Raw genomic sequence first — 16,142 nt, forward strand, 5'->3', positions numbered from 1 at the left:
GAAAAAAGGGATACTGGAAAAAAACAGGCATTGGTATTATACACTACAAGGATATCTCAAACAGATATCATTTGTTATTCTAGCTGCAAGACTGATGATGCCTTCAGAGTTGTGTTCAAAGACGTCACTCACCATTTCTTCCATCAAGCTCCTCTTTGTCCTGGTTCCTGTCACTTCTCCTGTCACCTCTCCTTCTACGTAATATTCAGAAACATAAATTGCACACAAAATTACATAATAATTCTTGATACCATAAATATTACATCAGAATTATAAATCATGTATAGCACTTTTTTTTTTTATGTCTGCATGAAAACAATGTTATGTTTGGTCACATGATGCTATATAGACCAATCACTGAGAAGGATATACTGTAGGTAAACACTCTCACACCTTTAATGATTCCAAAGTCTTATGCAGTATAAATCTCTAACCATCAGTGGGTCATAATTTTTCCTTGTCACCAGAAAATAACTAACAAATATTTCACATGTGTCAAGATTCCACTGTTAATGTGGCTGTGTCTTGATCTACATGATGTGTACTACTCAGCTATATGTTGCCAACAAATTGATTCATTTTAATATACAAAATCTATTAAATCACTGTGGTTTTGATTTGCCATACACTTCGTCTAAACATTGCTAGTGTGCATTACACAAAAGACACAAACACACAGGTGAAATTCATGAAAATGATGACATTTCAATGAAATGAGTTGGGTATATAGACATACGTATGTACACTTCATAGACCCACATATTTGCACATAATTGTGTATACATTATCACTATACAGGGGGCTAAACAAAATCTCTGAAATTCAAATAGTTGTCCATTTGCACCTGCACCATTAACAACATAATACCAATTGGGTCCTGTGCTCATCTGAGTATCGCAAGTTCACCTTCTACACATTCTTGTAGACTATTAACCAAGAAGAACATAACAAACTTGGGAAGCTTTGGGGGACCTCCAGGAGGGCATGGTGTCCATTTGTATGTTCTACAGGAGACTCCTGCTATGACGCAGTCCTTGGGACCAGCAGTTTTCTTTCGTTATATCAATATTTTATCATAGCCGAACAAGTATAGTACTTAGTGTACATATATAGAGATGATAATTTATGGACCCAGATTTTACTTCGTTGTATCCAATATTTAGTTATAACCATTTTCATTGTAATGAGAGTGCAATGTATCACACAGGCAAATAGAACTGCCAAGTTTGATGAAAATATGACCTTATTATCATTTTTCAAAACAGAAGATAAAACTAGAAATGTCGCTATGGCGACTGATATGCCTCCGCCATAATGCATGATTCTCCTAATAGGTCTAGATAGTACATGTGGACAATGTGTGATTATATTTTCACATAACTGGCAAAATATTGAAATGACAAGTTTGTCACAAATGTGTTGAAAGTTGAAAGTTGAAAGTTTATTCACTCACAACCCAAACTCTGGGTATCGGAGTCCAATGAAAAACATATAGCACATTATAATATCAATAAATAATAATTGCAAATAACTCTGAAAAGTGTACAAAACAACTAGAAAAAAAAAGAATGAAATGCGATTGATGAAAAGAAAAAAAATGTACAGAAATATACAATATATACACGATATATGGTAAAAAAAAACAACAAAAAACAAACAAACAAAGGGAAATATGACGAGAGAGAGAGAGAGAGGAGAGAGAGAGAAGGGATATGGAGGTGAAGAGGGAGAGTGAGAAGGACACAAGACTGGTGAATTAACAAAAGATATACGAGTGACTTTTGGTTCAGGAAAAAAAAAGAAAAATACAAACAGAAAAAAGAAAAAACGCAAAGACATACGGAAATGAATTCATACGCTAAGTGAACAAGAATGAAGGAAATATGGAGACGGGAACGAGAAGAAGAAGAAGTAGAGAGATGGAAGAAAAAAGGAGGAGAGAGTGAAAAGACAAATAAGTTATATATCAATTGTAAAGAAGGCACAGCCTGTAAAAAAGGCATGTAGTATTTGCAAAAAGGATAAAAAATACTAATAATCTAAACATGTGTCATTATATAATTACAAAACTTGGCTAAATTGGAAAGGACTGTTTTCTTTTGACAATTAAATTATTGATCCATCTTCATAGTGTTTGGGTATTTCCAGTAATATTTTTTAAGTATTTCTTTCGTTGTTCATTAAAGAGTCTACACTGAAATAGGTAGTGAAATTCATCGCCAATTTTCTCTTCATTACAATGGGTACAAAATCTTTCGTTTCTTGGAATCTGATTGTATCTTCCAGAAACAATTGGCAGTTTATGATTAGCGCAACGGAATTCACATAAAATTTTTGCCTGTGAATCATTAAGGTGTCGAAAATACTTTTCAAAATGAAGATCCTGTTTAAAAATTCGATAATTTAAAGATTGAGAATTTTTGTCTACATTACTATGCCACTCTTGTTTGTAAATATCATTTAATCTGGTACCAACTAAACTTTTGAAGCCAGCTAAAGTGAGATGTGATGCTTGGCTGTTCCAAATTGCAGTAAGACCTAAGTTGTTAAATATTTCTTTTATCCTAATTACCCATGTCATCAAATTTTCTTGCCTCGCCGATAAAACATATTGAAAACTAGAAATGTCGCTACGGCGACTGATGCCTCCGCCATAATGCATGATTCTCCCAATAGGTGTATAGTACAATGTCTTGACAATGTGTGATGACAGTTTCACATAACTGGCAAAATATTGAAATAACAGGTTTGTCAGAAATATCTTGAATGTTCACTTTCCACGAACTGGGTTTGCTATAATTGTCTATTAAAGAGTGCAGGTACACATATTTGGGGAATTGAAAATTTTTACTTGACTTCTGACCGACCTCATTATAAGTTTATGCATTGAGTATAATTTTCAAGGTATGAAGAAAGAGTGTAATTACAGTACAAAATATTTTTTTTCATTTAAACCTGACCTTTGACCCTTAACCTTTGACTTTTGACCTTCTGGCTGGAAATTTCCAAGAGAATCTCGATCAAGTAATACATGTACATATATTAAACACTTTTAAAACTAATAATGCAATCATTGCATATACTAGTATGAGGGAAATACAGAAGTAACATTTTGAGGAGTTGACCTTGACCTTTGAACCCCTGACTATTGACCCATGACCCCTAAATTCCCTAGATAATCCCTGCCAGTCAGTACATGCATATGTACCATGTTCCATGAAGATACATTGAACCATTTGCGAGAAAAGTGATATTGCAACATTTTCACCTAACCTTTGACCTTTTGACCTTTGACCTTATGACATGAAACTCTCTCTGGAGAATCCTTACGCAGTAGTACATGTCTACACTAAGTTTCAAGAAAATAAATGCGGGCATTGCATAGATATGGGGGAAATAGCAACATTTTTAGCATTTGACCTTGACCTTTTGACCTTTGACCTCTTGTCAATGTCACTAGAATCTACTCAACTAATTGTCCCATCATACATCATCCTTGGAGCAAGTTTGGTGAAAGCTGCTTCATCCAGTTTTGAGTTATCACATAAACAGATAAATTTTAGGATTTGACCTTGATCTTTGACCTTTGACCTCTGTCCGATTTCACTGAAAAACTAATCAAGTAATTGTCCCATCATACATCATCCTCCAACAAAGTTTGGTGAAATTTGCTCCATACAGTCTTGAGTTATCGTGTAAACGGATACAATTTCATGATTTGACCTTGACCTTTGACCTTTGACCTTTAGCCGATTTCACCCAAAATCATATCAAATCGTTGCCCCATCATACTTCATACTTGGACCAAGTTTGGTAAAATTCCAGTAAATATTACTCAAGTTATCGCGTAAACGAAAGCGGACGGACGTACGTACGTACAGACGTACGGACGTACGTACGGACATACGTACGGACGTACGTACGGACGGACGGACAACCCGAAAACATAATGCCTCCGGCACCACTTCGTGGCGGAGGCATAATTATACAAAACATGCGCTATCTTTGACATATTACTGTTAACCAGTTTAAACCAAAACATTAACATCCGAAGGGTCACTGTTTTTTGTAATCTATCTTTACCTATTTCTCCGTAAACCATACAATTCGGAGTTCGCTTATGTAATCCAAGAAGTTCCTTACAATATCTACAAAAGAAAGTTTCAATTTGGGCGAGGTGTTCAAAACCCCAAATTTCACTGCCGTAAAGCAAAATAGGCATGATCAAATGTTCAAATAGCTCTAGTTTTACGTCGATTGGAAGAAGGAGAGGTAAAATTTTACTTTTCATGGAATACAACGCTCTTTTGGCTTGGGTTACTTGTTTGTTTATAGCTTTCTTAAAATTATCATTATAATTGAACGTCGTTCCTAAGTAAACATAATCATCGCAGACACAAATTTTGTCATCTCCGAAAAGAAAGGTAGGAGCTGTTCTAGCTTTTCCACGGGAAAAAATAACTGTCTTAGTCTTAGCAGTATTAACGGTCAGATGCCACAATTGGCAATAAGTCAAATAAAGCATCAAGAGCTAACTGGAGTTCCTCAGCATTTTCAGCCAACACAATCGTATCATCTGCATATAGTAATGTGAATAAATCAACACACATATTCACTTCTTCGGTAGAACACGTTTCATTGATACCTGACGAAAGAGAATCCAGGCCAGGGTATCTCAGAGACAGAAATGATGAAAAATCGTTTAAATACAACGAAAATAAAATTGGTGATAAATTCTCGCCTTGTTTTACACCTATGTTACTCTTTAAAAAAATCTGATTTAGAATTGTTATAAAAAACGCAGGATTTTGACTTTCTATAGATATCCTTAACGACCCGGAGTAATTTACCATTAATTCCATGGTCAAACAATTTCAACCACAGTGAAGATCTATCAACCAAATCGAATGCTTTTTTGTAATCAACAAAAGCTGTATACACCCTTTTCCTTCTCTGTAAATAAAAATCAAGAATAGCATGTAATGAAAATACATGGTCCATAGTTGAATATCCGCATCTAAAACCAGCTTGTTCCTCTCCTATCAGGCATTGTGATTCTACAAACAAAGTTACTCTATCATTTAATACTGCCGTGCATAGCTTCCCAACACAGCTCTCAATAATGTAATACCTCTGTAGTTGTCAACACAATCTCGTGAGCCCTTCCCTTTATACAATGGTTTTATCAAACCGTTTACCCAATCTGTTGGGACAATGCCACTGTCGAATACAAGGTTAAACAATTTGGTTATCAACTTGACCAAATTTTTTGAACTATTCTTCAGAAGTTCATTCAAAATCAAATCAAGGCCTGGTGCCTTGTTATTCTTAAGTCGTTTCATTTGATTGACAACTTCCGATATTTCAATCTCTCTGTCTAATTCTTCATTTGACATATCATTAAGCAGTGCTTCAATACCAGCATCATAAGATCGTACGTTACCACTACCCAAACTTTTAAAATGATCATAAAAATCATGCGATGATAGTTCTTGAGATGTTTCACAGTATCTATTCTTCCTATTAATCAGTTTCCAATAATCTTTCGGATTTGAACTTTTTAAATTCCTTAACGCTGAATTAAGTTGCCAGGTATGATTTCGCTTCTTTAAACGGATAACATTTTTGTACAGTTTACTTTTACGTTACATTTCACTCTCACTACGATCAGTTTTAGTTCGACGGAAGACATTTCTTGCTCATATAAAATCTTTTCTTGCATCAGAACATTCCTTATCAAACCAAGGATCTGCGTGAAATTTGTTTCGGCGTACCTTGAAATTCTTTGCTTTTGACTCAATAACCATATTACACGCATCTGCAGCATCTAAATAGATATTACGAAGATTACCAGCGATCTTATCAATTTCACTTTGAGAGATGTTTCCTTTAGTAAGTGTCTCTATGTAATCTATTGATGCAAGTATTTCTGCATCATCAAAATTTTGAACGAACATATTTCTTTTCTTATCCTCCCATTTGATCTTGATTGACTTTTCATCATTACAATTATCTACGTCTGTTCTAAAAATCTTTCTACAGCATGAGCAAATTTATTGACAATTTCGAGTGAAATCGGACAGTGTTTGTCTGATAGAAATTTATCAAAAGTACCGATGGAGAAATTTTCAATTTTTGTGAACACTTCGGGAGATGCCAAAGCATAATCAACAGTACTGGCACTGCCACATGTTAAACGACCAATACCGAAATCATCACCGAATCTGCCATTCACTATATGTATATCCATATTTTTGCAAAGATCTAATAATCTATGACCGTTATTATTAACATGACGATCATTGTTGAACCTTTTAGTACAAATACCAAGCAATTCAAGTTCAGATTGAGAATCAGTTATATTCTCGGATATGAATGACAAACCAATTTCATTTTGAATCTCATCTTCCACTGTAAGAAAATCACCAAGTATCCCTGTTCTGGCATTGAAGTCTCCTACCAACAAAAACAGGAGATCGTATTTAGCCCGCAGAGTGGTACAATCATTCAAGATTATGTCAAAAATATCGTCAGTATAGTACTTTGACCCTTCATGCCGAATATACACTGAGCCAATCAAAATAGAGAATCCAGAAAAGTCAAGTTTAATCCACAAAATAGAATCAGACTGAATGTTCACCTTCCTTGACCTTGCTGATTGGATGAATAGGAGAACATGTATTTGGGGATTTAAGGACTTTAACTTGACTTTGACCCATTCATACATTTATGCATTGAGTAATTTTCATGGTACCGGTATGGAGAAAAAGTGCAACTTCTGTACTGAATAGTAAATTGTTACCATGTTCATCTGGCCTTTGACCCTAAAATTCATAAGATAATCACTTTCAGGTAGAACATGCATAAATATGCAGTAAGTTTCACGATAAATTGAGCCACTTCCGAAATATGGAGGAAAAAGTTAGTTCAGCACTTTCACTTGATCTTTGACCTTTTGACCTTTAAGGAAAAAAAAAGAAAAAAAACTCTCAAGAGAATTTCTATTAGGTTACACATGCATACACCAAGTGTAAAAAAAAAATAGTAATCCTGCTGGCATTGCATGAACATGAGGGAAATAGTAAAATTTTGAAGTGTTGCACTTGACCTTTGACCCCTGACCTTTGACCCCATGAACCCTACATTCTCTAGATAATCACTGCCAGTCAGTACATGTATATACTATGTTCCATGAAGATACCTTGAACAATTTTCCCATTTACAGAGAAAAAAAAAGAAGTTTTCATACTTTTACTCGACCTTTTGACCTTTGACCTTTGACCTCATGACCCAAACTTTCACCAGAGAATCTAAATTGGGTAATACATGTATACACTCAGTTTCAAGAAAATATCTTCAGGCATTGCATAGATATGGTGGAAATAGTGAAATTTTATGTACTAGTCAATGTACCCGTGGAGTGCCAGAAATCCTCTATGGGTCTACGGAGGTCAAATAACACTTTGCGCTACTCCTTGGTCCGATCTTGGCCAAACTTGCTCATCTTGTTATTTATATTTGGTTTTTGAATAAAATTGAATTGAATTTAATTGGATTAAACTATTAAATAAAAATCACCTATGATGACCCATGATGATGAACTTGCTTGAAGCATAAGTAGGCGTACACCAGGGAATCCCCATATAAGTAGGCCCAGTGCCGTATATTAAGAGAGTCTGGCCAAGTCGGTTTTTGGCTTATGTGTTTTGAAGCCTGTGATTGGTCAAAAGCTGGTCCCGTGATCTACAGGCGCCATGTCGTTACTGAAGTGCGCTCATATGCAGTGCCCATTGTTAACTACCCCTTATTTGGCTTGGTTATTTTGTTACGTCTGAGCGTACACGCTAACCCTGTAACGCGTAATACGCGCGGTAATGACATGGCGTCCAAATTAGCAGTTGGCCAGACTCTCTTTATATACGGCACTGAGTAGGCAGCCCTACATAGCACCCTCTATTGGGTGTCTGATTATATTTTTGGGGGAATCCCCATATGAGTAGGCCTACATAGCACCCTCTATCGGGTGTCTGACTGCAGTTGACGAAAATTAGAAGTTATTTGACCTTTGACCCCAGTGACCTTGACCTTTCCAAAAATGAACCCCGAAACGGTAATTTCGCGGTCAACCTGCATCCACCCACTAAGTTTGATGGAGATCGGACCAAGGACCTGGGAGGAGTAGAGGAACAAACAGACAAACAGACAAACAGACAGACAAACGTTGCTCGAATTATAGTATGATTTGACCTTGACCTTTTGACCTTTGACCTTCAGCACGTGCACCCAAAAGTTGATAGGCACAACTTCACCCCCTAATACACATACATGCCAAGTTTCATTAGGATACCTCAACAGCTTTTGATAGTTACCTTGTCCACAAAATTCATTACGGACGGACGGAAAGACGGACAGACGGACGGAAGGACGGACGGACGGACAACCCGAAAACATAATGCCTCCGGCACCATTTCGTGGCGGAGGCATAAAAATGTGACAACTTGCCTCAATTTGGTCTTGGCCCCTACATCTGTCAACTTGAAAGTACTCTTACTAATATATTTGATGAAGGCATAGAAAAGATTTCTAATTTGGGGGCTAGGGGGCATATAGTGCCTTTTTGTACAAATATATTTATCATTCTAGCAATAATTCTTGCCAACTTTGGTGAAAAGTTGCTGATGCTTTTTCAAGCAAAATATGAAGCTGGGGGCATTCACGGATCTGTCACATGAAAAAAATTGCAACTATATTCACCAGTGCAATAATTCATAGAATTCTCTTAGCTCAATCACTCCTGGTTGTAGAGAAGATTTTTAAAGATATTTGAATTTCTGGGCTGTGAGGCCCCAAGGTGGCATGGTGACTACTTGAACAAATGGAGATTGATCACCCCATGGGATGTTATACCTGCCACTTTTGTTTAAAACCTGTCATGACGTTTTCAAGAATAAGCTGAAATTGTGAGAAAGATTACACACACAGGATAACGCACAACGGACACCAGATGATGAATGATCACATCAACCCAGAAAGTGTTTGTACTCAGTCTGATTTCTATGAAAGATTACTGACATGTTATATATCACAACAGCAAGATATGGGTATTGGTTTCCAATGCTCCTAAAAAATGTAAACATACCTTCTGTAGAAAATGAAACCCACAACGAGACCTACGATAATAAGGATGATGAGAACACCAGCAACACCACCAGCTATAGCACCAATTGCAGATGGCGGGTCTGTAACACAGAGAGTACAGAGAGATGTGATGGAGGACCAATTATACAATGTGTACACACATTTAAGTACATGTTGTTGCAGGTGAGTTTGTACAAAGGGTATTATGTACACATTTATATGTTACAGTATGAACACTTTCCATGCATATCCATATGGAGGAGTGTTTTTGTGTGTGTGTGTGTGTGTTTGTGTCTGTATGTGCGTGTGGGTGTGTGGGTGTGCAAACAGACACAACACAAAGACAGACATATACACAAATAAAAAAAAAGACAGTTTAGTCTTGACATATTGCAAATGATGCCTCACAGTTTTTCCACTGTGAATACAAGCGATCATGGCAATCCAACATTGTAATATGAGATTGATAAATTCATAAAGCTGCAGAAATTTGCAACATATTTTCCTTGCTACAATTTCACAAACAAAGTGTCAAAATTGCAAAAACAACAACAAATCTCTATGAAATCAGGAATAGCCACATGCTAATTCCTATAAATCTCCTTCATACTTAATCATTAGGAAGGGGGAATAATGATTCGTGCCCTGTTTGAAATGACCAGAAAATTTTGATAGTCATTTGATAATGGTTCCTTTTTAATTCAGCAATTTGTCATGTTGCTAATTGCTATCTGTCCAACTGTCCACATCCAACATATGTAAATCAGCTCAACTGCAATAATACAATAGAGATCAGTCCCACAGAAGGTTTTCAAACTTACTGTTTGTTTCACCAGTAGCTTCAGAGGACCAGTCACTTTCACCAGCACCATTGATGGTACGAACCTTTGAATGAAAATGATGCAGCAAAAAGAAAGTGTATACGTACATGTATATACACAACTGCATAAGAGATATGAAGAGTCATAAGCAGTCAAATCTCTCTCCTTATGTTGTTAAATGTAACCTAATGAAAATCATTTATGTTGTAGTGATGTCATCATCTTTGTCACAATTCCTCATTACAGTAAAATGGTATTCCAGGAGGGCTACTCATTAATATGCTCTCCTTGGCAAACATACATTTGAAAAGAAAAAAAGAGAAACATATCGTTGTGTATATTCCTGTTGATGTTCAAAAATACTAGCAGAGCATGATATGGGAAATGCAGATATCTATTGATGTATCATGCATTTCACCTGCAACTGCGCTGCACTAAAGGAACATTCAGCTATTTCCATTAGAACTACAACAGCAACATATAAAATGTTTCACCTAAGATTTTTCCTGACAGATACAGGTAATTCCAGAAATGAAAGTTGGGAAAACATACTAAGTCATAGTTCGTTATCAAGTGGTTATCATCAGGCCCAATGTCAAAAGGTATCTGCACCTATACTTTACGGTGACAGTGATAGTTGATGAGTGCAATTTCAATCATCTAAAAGTACACTTAAATAACTCATTAAAGGCCGTGTCACACCTTTCCGGGCAAGCTATGCGGGCTTGTGGCGAGAAGGTAGTTTCCAGCACTTAGAAGATTTTCAGTGGGCGAACAAGAATGTTTGCAATTTTCATTCATGCCTTGTCATACTGTATCTGAGGAAGTTTTGTGGCTTGACTTGCGGGGAAACAAAATTGCTCCCCGGAGCTCTCCGCAGTTGGTCCGCACCTGACAGTCGCTAGCGCGTATCTCGCCTGTAGTTGCCCGGAGGTGCTCACGCAAGTCCGATTTAACCGCAGTCAAGTTTTGAGCATGACCAAAACTTTTTCCGGGTGAGTTACGGGGATGCCCGGAGAGGTCCACGCAGAACGCCAGTAGGAGGCCCTCAGCAGCAGCACTTCCCAGGCAACTCCCATGCAGGTACTTCGCAGTCCCCATATGCAGCCTAGATAATGACATTCCGTGGGACTTTGCCATTCCATCAAAAGAATTCCTTCACTGAGTTGTCAGCTCCCACGCGACTGGTTCAAAGGACACACAGTATACCCACAAGTAGAATAAAGTAGAACGCGTCCAGCAAGTAAGACACATCCACTGACTCGCCCATATCCTTGTTCGCCCTCAGAAATTGCAGGTATGCTGGAAAATCCCTACACGCAACAAGCCTGCGTAGCTTGCCCGGAAAGGTGTGACAGGGCCTAAACGTGGTTGCGGGTAAAAAGATTTGCGTGCACACCTCCGGGTGACTACGGGTGAGATACGTGCTAGGTACTGTCATGTGCGGCTCATTCCAGGGACCTCCGGGTAGTGAAAATTGTTCTTTGCAAGTCGCACACAAGGCTTGCCCAGAAGGGTGTGACACGGCCTTAAGGAAAGTTAAGGAGATCATGGGAAAAAGAAATGGCAGGGAAACATGCAGTATATACATACCTGTATTGAATACATACTTCCAGCTAAGAGGTCAAGAATTGAGTACATCACATCAAACTCTGTTTCATCAACTGGGATCACAGTGTAATCACTGTCTATTTCGGGTGCTGTACGACGATACCGCAGATTGTAGGCCATAATTGCTCCATTAAGGTGTTTAGGAATGGCTGCAGACCATGTTACAGTGAGGGAATCCTGGCTATTGTCTGATATTGCTACATTAACAGGTGAGGGTGGAGCTGGTAAAAAGAACAGACACAATGGAATTTCAAATGCATTTTGTACAAAAAACATATTCAGCAATATGTACATACATATATTATATATATATATATATATATATATATATATATATATATATATATATATATATATATATATATATATATACATATACATACATATACAGCGAATTTATAAGTAATATATATATATATATATATATATATATATATATATATATATATATATACACATATATATATACATATACAGTGTATTTGTTTTCATTGTTCTGTACATATACATTTGTAGTGTAGTTGTAAGTAGATGTGTAAATAAGTTCCAAAGCATGAAAGTTAAAAAACATTTCCACTAAAAGTACTCCAACCAACATCTGACAAGCCTTTCATCAATGACCTAAGCAAAGACCAGCTCTGGGATAAATACTGTATGTTAATAAGCATGCTGCAATAGTAGGGTACATAAAAACCTTAATTTACTGGTGATCTAAAATGAATAAGATATTCCAAAATATGTGTCATGTTTTCAATACCATACATTAATACATAGTTCCTAGTATTCTAGTGTTGACAATGTGGTTAGTGTTTGTTGATGTCAGTAAAATAATCTAAACTGGAATGCCTTAAGAAAAGAATACAGAAACATGAACTTCCTACTATCAATGTTTTTTGTTGTTGTATCTAAACAGGATGTAGCAACTGGCAGCTGGTCTGAAACCTAAATTGTACATTGAAAGTCATTTCAGCACTGACTCAACACACATTCAGGCTTGAACATGAGATATGCTATGTAAGAGAAAGGCAAGTACATGTATGATGACTTATCTTATTTCCTGCACTAGGTTAATCTGAAAATGAATACTATAATATTTTATCAATCTGATTAATACATCAAAATAAGAAAGAGATTCATGCAATAAAGACTCAAATCAGGACAGCCAACCAAGCAATCCGCTTTGACCACAGAACACATTGAAAGCACTGTCTGCATATTGCAAGTACAGATATGATAGTTCACACAACTTTGGACATCACATGACTATCAACAATTTGCATGTGTAATACAGTTGTACAAGCAGGGTCTACAGATTAAACTTTGTCACTACAGCATTTACCTCATCATATTCCAACTATAAATCAGTTGTACTACATCGACATAAAAATAGAAATTTATTTTAATAAGTATTCAAGTGGCTTCTATATAAACATGTGAGACATGTGCTTTGTTACCTCCGCCAAGGGAGGAGGTTTAGTGTTTTCGTTACCGTTGGTTTGTTTGTTTGCTAGTTAGTTTGTCTGTGTGCAAAACAACTCAAAGAGTAGGATAACGGATTTAGATGAAACCTGCAGGAAAGTTTAGAATGATACAAGTAACAGATGATTAAATTTTGGTAGTGATCCAAGAATTTTTGGGGAAATTATGAAGGATTTTCTCTTTTTTTTTTTTAATAAATCGGGCGACTTTCAGCACACAATGCTACAAGTACGTATGAGTGGAAATCACTGATCTCTACGGAAAAACAAGATCAGTGGTGGAAATGAGCTGCAAGCTTGGCGGAGGTCTGCGCTCTCAGAGTGCTTCTCTATAGTTACTTATAATAAAGAACACTCAGTGCTACAAGGTCTATTAATATACACTGTTAGTAGTGTTTGTCTACTCTAATACAATGAGCAGTGAAATTGTTGGAAAGCATATCACATATAATAAGACTATAAACATGTCTTACTTTCTTCCAGTGTTCTCACGATCATCTCACTGCTTGGATCACTTTCTGAATCTTTGTTGGCAGCAGTCACTGTGATGGTGTACTCTAGATATGGTTCTAGGTCTGTCAGGATGACCTCAGTACTAGGAAATGTTTCTGGTGATTTAGATCCAGAAAAGCCTAAGATTTCTGTTGTGAAGTGGACTAAATAGTTGGTAAAGCCACTTCTACACTCTGCTCTTCCACTGGGTGGTGCCTGGAAAAGAATTCATGGGATCAAATCAGTAGGAAAGGGTTATGAGGCAGATTGAAGCAAACTCTCACATGAAAGGAAAATGGTATATGACTATAAAAGTGACTGCCTGACAATGTAGGTCTCAGAGAGAGAGAGAGAGAGAGGGGGGGGGGAATGTTTTATTGATATTCAAGGGAATAACAATTTTAGTCAATCAAGTCCACTCAATCATAAATATAATCTAAGTAATTTAAAAATTTTGGGACAAACTAAGATTCCACTTTTTTCTTTGACCCCTCCAATTTCCTCTCCTCCCATGTAATACATGGAGAGAGAAATTATAACCTTCAATACATGTGACAGAATATGCTTTGAGATGAAGTGTACTTTTCTTTATGGTAGATCTCTTGACTATTAAAAGAGATGGGATACCACTGTAAGTGCCTAAGAACTGTGGGTGAGAAGCTCCCCTCACCATCTTAATGGTACAACCTCCTTGAGTTGTCCAACTACCACTTGGTAACATCTCAAGGGTCCAACAAACTAATATGATTTAAAATCCATTATCCTTAAATTTAATATCCAAAGAGAGATACTTTACAGCGTTTCTCTTCTGCCCGAGAGGCCTTGCCCCAAACCACCACGGAAACCATGAGGAACATTTGTGAATACACTGCATTCCATGCAGTCCTATCAAGATTATTCTAGCTATAATGGATTCTGTAGGAAATGATGACAGGGCAAAATTTTGGCAAAGAAGGATATCCCCTGTACCGCTACTGAAACTTGTTGCCCAATAAGACTGCCACAGCCACTGTCTGACTCTTCTTCACTTTTAGAGTATCTACTAAAGGGGCATAGTCCCGGTAGTGTAGATGGCGCTGTTGATGATACTGCCGATCATCGTTAGCATTGATACGAAGATTACCGAAGTTGAGCTGTCATCAAGAGTAAAGTGCGTAGGTGTTGCTAAGTTGCTTTTTGCTTTTGTTGCTTTTGTTGTCTTCTTTGCGCATCGCGCAGTCTGTAGTAATGCCAGGGTGCGTGCATTATGTGCTTGTTATTGTGACATCACAAAAGAAATTTGCTAAAGCTGTCATCCCCCTCAGCCGATTCATGAGCCGAACTGTGATCGGACCACTGACTACAGTGAATCGGACTTCTTCGGACTCGGGAAAGTGGGCCAAAGCGTAAGCGCCAAAGAGAAGTCGATAGCGTAGGTCTCTATAGGAAACCAGCGCCGTGCGCCCGCGTACGCATTTGACTAAAACACCGGGACCATGCACCTTTAAAATAAAAGACAGAGACATTGGGGGGGGGGGGGGGGGTTAACTATGTATGTGCCATGTTTGCATGCCTGACTCAGTCGACACGGTACCAAGTTCGCTTATTTTGCTCAAGCGTACATCCTACCAAAACTGATCTCCAAATAACACAGTACAATAAAAGCTTCAGTCGCGATTGCCTTCATCTCCCTCTAGCTTGCATTGCGTGGTGACTGAATGTCAAGCAGTGTCCCTTAGAGGTTTTTCATGTCAGTTTTAATTTTCTGTCATGGTTGTGTGTGCAATGTGCAAATGTTATGACCTGAACAATAGTGTAGCTACTAGCTGTTTAAAAAACACAATGATTATTATTGATTTGTCATAAAATTTACAACGTATGGCAGAGCTTGGAATTTTCCCTAAAACCGTGTTCATTGCATGTGTAGCATAAATATTTTGGTACACTGTAAATAGCTACATGGCTCTGAAAAACAGAATGTTTTCCCAAAGCATGTCCGAGTTGCACAAATTTCTGATTTTTTTTTTTCTTTCGATTCTCTAATCTAGGGAGTCTGGAGTTCCCTGGGGGTCTCCATGAAAGTAGGGCATGGTGACCATTGGTACAAAATCCTACCATCCAAACAATAACGCTGGCCAAGTTTGGTAGCAAATTGGCCAATGTGTTTTTGAGAAGAAGATGTAAATGTGAAAATTGGGCCAAAATCTGGAATCCCAATTGAACAATTTTGCATCCATACTCTTAAAATTCAATTGCAGGTAGTTGAACAAAAAATGTACAAATTACACGCAATGCAGGACAAAAAATTGCATTAGCTCAGTTGAGTCCTTGGCTTTATAAGCAACTATGACAGTATGACCTTTAATGCTGACACAAAACTACACTTAAACTAGACTTCCTACTCACAGCACATACAGATGTGATTTATCCTAGGCTTATTACTTTATTGTTGCTTGCTTTTAAGTACAAAGGTACAGTATAAACCACATACCTGCCATGTCACATTGATTTGTCCAGGAGCATTTGGGGTTGCAGAGACAATGGTTGGGGAGGCACTGGGACCTGAACACAAATGGACAGAGAAAATGATCATCTTGTGACATATACACAACTTCTGCCATGA

The 16,142-nt window shown here is 37.4% G+C and overlaps 1 protein-coding gene across 1 annotated transcript in view; it reads right to left on the minus strand.

Annotated features, from left to right (window-relative positions):
• Window positions 1-16,142, minus strand: part of LOC140236478 (uncharacterized) — a 139,594-nt gene that overhangs the window by 20,696 nt on the left and 102,756 nt on the right. Inside the window, exons 10-13 of the mRNA XM_072316401.1 lie at window positions 16,011-16,081; window positions 9,960-10,023; window positions 9,140-9,239; window positions 133-194 (exon numbers count right to left, since the gene is read on the minus strand). Coding sequence (XP_072172502.1) covers window positions 133-194; window positions 9,140-9,239; window positions 9,960-10,023; window positions 16,011-16,081 — 297 coding nt within the window. The remainder of the gene's footprint in view (window positions 1-132; window positions 195-9,139; window positions 9,240-9,959; window positions 10,024-16,010; window positions 16,082-16,142) is intronic.

Source organism: Diadema setosum, chromosome 13, assembly GCF_964275005.1.
Source record: "Diadema setosum chromosome 13, eeDiaSeto1, whole genome shotgun sequence".
NCBI classification, from domain to species: domain Eukaryota; kingdom Metazoa; phylum Echinodermata; class Echinoidea; order Diadematoida; family Diadematidae; genus Diadema; species Diadema setosum.